This window comes from Dipteris shenzhenensis, chromosome 13 (assembly GCF_047967505.1).
Source record: "Dipteris shenzhenensis isolate YYH24624 ecotype China chromosome 13, Dip_SZ_1.0, whole genome shotgun sequence".
Taxonomy (NCBI): Eukaryota; Viridiplantae; Streptophyta; class Polypodiopsida; order Gleicheniales; family Dipteridaceae; genus Dipteris; species Dipteris shenzhenensis.
Window position 1 is genome coordinate 42,134,319 of NC_141608.1, and position 4,925 is coordinate 42,139,243.

Genomic DNA, 4,925 nt, shown 5'->3' on the forward strand with positions numbered 1-4,925 from the left:
CAGAAGACGCCATGTGAAGTGAGTGATAATTTTTGGGTTTCCAGATGCAAAATCCAAAAGCTCATCAATTTCTCTTTCATCAAAATCAAATCCTCACTGTAAAACATGAACCATTTACAGGAAAGCATGAATACATAACATGTGAAGAGTTTCCCATCAGCACTGTTTTGACAGGAACCAAAAGCCCATCTTCCTCATCATCAAGGATGACCTGAGTTTAGAGCAGGCCCCAAACAGATATATAATCCAAAAACACGCAGACCAATACAAAGTTTCATGACAAGAGGACCATAAAATTGTAGCATTTTATAAGATTCTATTCTTCCATCCATATAAAACATACAATTGGCAACAAATTTGGTAAGCCAATATTTACATGATAGAGCATTATATACAAGGTGCTCTTAAATTTATAGAGCATACGATGCACTGTAGTTTACTGGGCGCTAATCAAAAGTAGTTCTTCAAGAACACAGCGGATTAGATGGAAAAAAATTAACAGTATCCATCCCAGAGTATAGTTTTTAAACCACGGTAAGCACCCCCATGCACAAGCCCTGGACTTGTATCCTTCTTCCTGTCTTCACTGAACTGCTAACTACAAGAAGCCAAAAGTGTTCTCTCCGCTGTATGTTACGTACAAGAAGCCATCTTCATCTTTATGCTCATCATAAATGGAGGACATGATGGCAGCTGGGGATTTGAGAATGTAGTCAGAACACAACTGATATGAAATCATTCTTGATCGAGCAAAATTTACAAATTATGTTCACAGCACAGCAATTAGAACTTGTACAAACAGACCATACCAGTTGGTGGCAAGACATTATCCACGAAGATAAAGATAGCTTTCTCTGAACTTAATTTGATCCTCTTCCGAATCACATAAACAAACTGTCCTACAGTAAGGTCTGCAGGAACGAGATACCTGAGAGAACCAGACACAATAAACCATCGTTTCAAATTCTCCTGTATAAAATTAAGTCAAGTATCTTCAGATGAAGTGATCAAGGCTACACAATTTTGAAACTGAATAGAAGCCTTACTTCTTTTTGTCTATGTTAGGTATGTCACTCCTTTCTGCTTTCTCAACAATAACCTGAAACAAATCCAATGTGTCTTAGTACATCACACATATGGGCATCCTTGCCACTCATGGCATTTAGCATGTTTTGAGAAAATCTGAAGCAATGGAGCAATGGTGATTCCATTTAATAAACAAAATCTATACTTTATGTTATACCTAATGTGTAAACGTCATGGTTGTTAAGACACTCGTGTCTTAAGATAAGACACTTAAGACACGTGTCTTACCTTAAGACACCTTTAGACACTCTTGCGTTTTTTTTTTTTTTTGGTGGGTGGGGAGTAACAACACATTGAGTTTGACTTAGCCATGCTATCATTGATGGTGACTTTGGATCTAGCAGTGGCAGTGACCTCATAGATTCAGATTAGGATGAATCTTCAGAGATTTGAGTCTTGAGAGTCGAAAGCTTCCTTTCAATATGTATCGAGATGCAGTTTTGATTCATGTCACATGTGACAAGATTCAATTGTCAGTTTAAACCTTTAAGTACTCAAAACTTGTGAGCTCTTCAGTCGTGAGTCTTAACTTTAACTTTTAAGTCTTGAGTGATGAGTCTTGACTCTTAACTACATTTTACAAGTGCATTGTTTCTTCTTGCATTATTTAAGTGTAGCTTATTGTACTTCTAGAATCTAGCAGCTAGCTATGCTAGTAAGTTGTACATTTGTATACTTATACATATATTAATTAAATATTTATTATTATAACCACAATGGCGTGTCTTACGTGTCTTATCTTTAAGACACTTTAGACACTCGTGTCTGAAGCGTATCTAACGTGTCGTGTCTTAACGTGTCTTACAACCATGGTAAACATAAAAACTTCTCACTGGATATGATGAGCAAGAGAACTTCTCACATACAAAATACGCAAGATCAGCATGCATAGGGTTTGTACAAGCATACTATGTCAACTTCCATAGGATCCATATAGAAATTGGATGAATTAAGACTGTATCTCCCAATTTCCTGACTAAAAATCTTTCTGGACAGTTCGACCTTCCGACTGTATCTCACACCATCAGAAATTGTGTCCTCAATTAGTCATGATGAAGAAAACAGCAGCTGAAGGAAAGTGAAGTAGGCTAAGCAAGGTTAGGCCTACATGGCCTGCTCAATTTTAGGGGCCCTTTATTACTGCCTGATTATACTAGGGAAGAGTTTGGACATCTTAGAATGCCTTATGTATATACCTTTGTAAGACTAGAATAAGTCCAATCATACAAATTTAGATTTTTTGTTGTTCTAAAGACCAAAAATCTAGAAGGGAAAATGAAAGAAGAAAAAAGAGGTGAACAAAAACTTTTATGAAAAACAAAAGGAAGACGTACTTAGCAAGCAAAGCAACACTTATGTCGTCATCAGTGCCCAAGCATAAGCAGCTATACTGGGTTTAGGTAGTCTAGTTTCTTTCAGCCCCTCCATACTGTTGTATTCAGCCCTTAGAATGCCTTATGTATCACTTGATTGTGCCATGTTTTGATAGGGTCCATTGTCCTGTCTAAATAGATCCGAGAATTTGATTCCCAAACTATTGTACCGTAAAATATCCCACCGTATACTTAATACCAAGAGAAGGGAAGACCTTGTTCACGCCCACAAGAGAAACAGACACACTCTAAAACAATCCACAAAATAAAAGCACACACTCAATTATGTAGCAGAGTAGTTTCGCCAAAGTGTCAAGAACGGGACACACCAGCTGATTTCAAAGCATTTGATCTCAGAATTTGTCTAGCCGCTGACCTCATGAAGTTGAGGCCAAGGAATTCCGTAAAATTCTGAACGCCCAAAAGGCAATGAAAGTCCAAGAAGACATCACGTAACAGGTCAATTTTTGTAGAGTTCAATATTTCCCCACAAATTAAACAATATAAACTTATCGTGTGTACAAAGAGCATTTCATTTTCAACTAGATTTCAGTCCATGTTACCATAGGACTCCAATATCCTACAAGGTGCTTCTAGTAAGCCTAAAATTGTTGCTGTATCTCATCCAAAGCCGCTAAAAATGCACTAAAAGTGGCAAAGAAAGGGGCTCCATCACAGAGACTCAATTATGTGCAGTTTAGAAGGTTGCTTTCAAAATCCGACAAAAGGTACCAGAGAAAATGTTGCATCCTCCACTGTAGCACTCAATTCTCATAGCCCCTCTTTGAATGGAAAGCTTAAAAGCATGTATATGGCGCATAATTACACAACAAAATCCAAATATCTTGGCAGCAGAAATTATTAACAACCTTGTGAAGAGCAAACGGAATTCAATAACAAGGACGGACTCTTCAAAGCATGGATTACATGGATCCAGCTGTTTACTACCCTAGTTTACCACGTTCTCTCCTACCCGCTGCTATGATAAGTCATTGTTATGCCAGCATGCATGTATAGGTAAGAAACCAAGCACTCTAACGTAACAACCCACCAGTACTCACCGGAATTCTGTCAGGATACTTTTCCCGTATTCTGGAGGCTTCTGCTCTCCTTTTCCCTGATCACAGTGCCGCAAGTCAAAGAAGTGAGACTTCATCAAAATAGATGACGAAAGGGTAACTGCATGAATGTGGGTAACCACAGTGCTTCGTCAACTGTCTGTCAAAGGTATAGGATAACAACTACTATAATTTTAACATTTTACTTTGCTGTTCCTTGAATAATTATCAAGTATTCCTTCCTAGTCATCGATAATCCCTAAGTGAGATCACAGTAGGCACACATTGAATGTCGAGAAATACCCAGTTCGTGCTCCTCCTTGAACGATCGCTTCGCCATTTCACTGTGAATTTCACCGAAAAGCACACCATACAAATATTATGAGATCTCCGGAAAAAATAACGCACAAACCCAAAAAAAGCGCACTATGGAAACAACGACAGGGTTGCGGCGGCATGGCTTGCAACTGAACATGCATGATTCCACGTGAGCTGTAACTTCTCCTTCGAACAGGAGGAAGGGCAAGACGTGTGTTTTGGGGCAAACTCCCTTGTCCAAAGGATGAAGACATGAAAAGGTAAAACTGTAATTTTGTACAAAGTCTCTCTCTCTCAATCTCCATAGACACAATCCCTTGGAACCTTTAAGGATGAAGACATGAAAAGCTAAAACTGTAATTTTGTACAAATTCTCTCCCTCTCTCTCTCTCTCTCTCTCTCTCTCTCTCTCTCTCTCCATAGACACAATCTCTTAGAATCTCTCTCAATCTCTTAGACACAATCCGTTCTACGTCTCGTCTTCGCTGATTTCAAGTTCGAAAAGCACCCGTGCTACGCAAGAAACGAGGGAAAAACAACAGACAGTAAAGGGAATCACCTGGGAGAAGGGAACCGAGCGACAAAGATGGATCAAAGACGAGATTGAGAGGGCAAGAGGAGGTCAACGTCCCGAAGAAAGGGGAACAAAGGCCTGGGAGGAAGCTACAGCTATCTTTGCAAAAATTGGCTGCACAACTCAGTTTAGATGGGTACCAAACCCCCTCTCCACGTCACCCCCCCCAACTCGGCTCGGTCCCTAGCGCACCCATCGTCTCAACGAGAGTGACGTGTCACTTTCATCGATCCCTGTCATCTCGTGCTTGCTCCCATGCATAGAGATCACATCACCCCCCCAACTCGGCTCAGTCCCTGACGTGTCACCTTCATCGATCCCTGTCATCTCGTGCTTGCTCCCGTGCATCGAGATCACATCCACAAAGCACCTGTTTGCACATTGGATTGGCCATGGGAATCGAGTTTGGGCGATGGACATGTTCGCCACGTCAGCATAACCTGGGCACAAGCTTGGGTTGGCAATGGGGGGCTGAGATTGGGTTGCCCCATCAAGTGGCGGTGGACATGTTTGCAC

General features: G+C 40.4%; 1 protein-coding gene across 1 annotated transcript; it reads right to left on the reverse strand.

The window, feature by feature from the left end:
- Positions 1 to 282: 282 nt before the first annotated feature.
- LOC147895423 (autophagy-related protein 8f) lies at positions 283 to 4,555 on the reverse strand. Its single transcript, XM_087383566.1, has 6 exons — positions 4,395 to 4,555; positions 3,821 to 3,861; positions 3,521 to 3,576; positions 1,047 to 1,099; positions 810 to 928; positions 283 to 693 (listed from the first exon to the last, which is right to left on the reverse strand). Exons 2-6 carry the CDS (start codon positions 3,855 to 3,857, stop codon positions 599 to 601), a joined length of 360 nt encoding a protein of 119 aa, XP_087239692.1. The 5' UTR covers positions 3,858 to 3,861; positions 4,395 to 4,555; the 3' UTR covers positions 283 to 598.
- Positions 4,556 to 4,925: the final 370 nt, after the last annotated feature.

Excerpts from the sequence above, each read along its gene's own strand:
- LOC147895423 (XM_087383566.1), bottom strand. The coding sequence starts at position 3,857 with ATGGCGAAGCGATCGTTCAAGGAGGAGCACGAACTGG. Across the intron at positions 3,577-3,820 it reads CAAGGAGGAGCACGAACTGG|GGAAAAGGAGAGCAGAAGCC; the intron begins GTATTTCTCGAC and ends CACTGTGATCAG. Across the intron at positions 929-1,046 it reads CCTAACATAGACAAAAAGAA|GTATCTCGTTCCTGCAGACC; the intron begins GTAAGGCTTCTA and ends TGGTTCTCTCAG.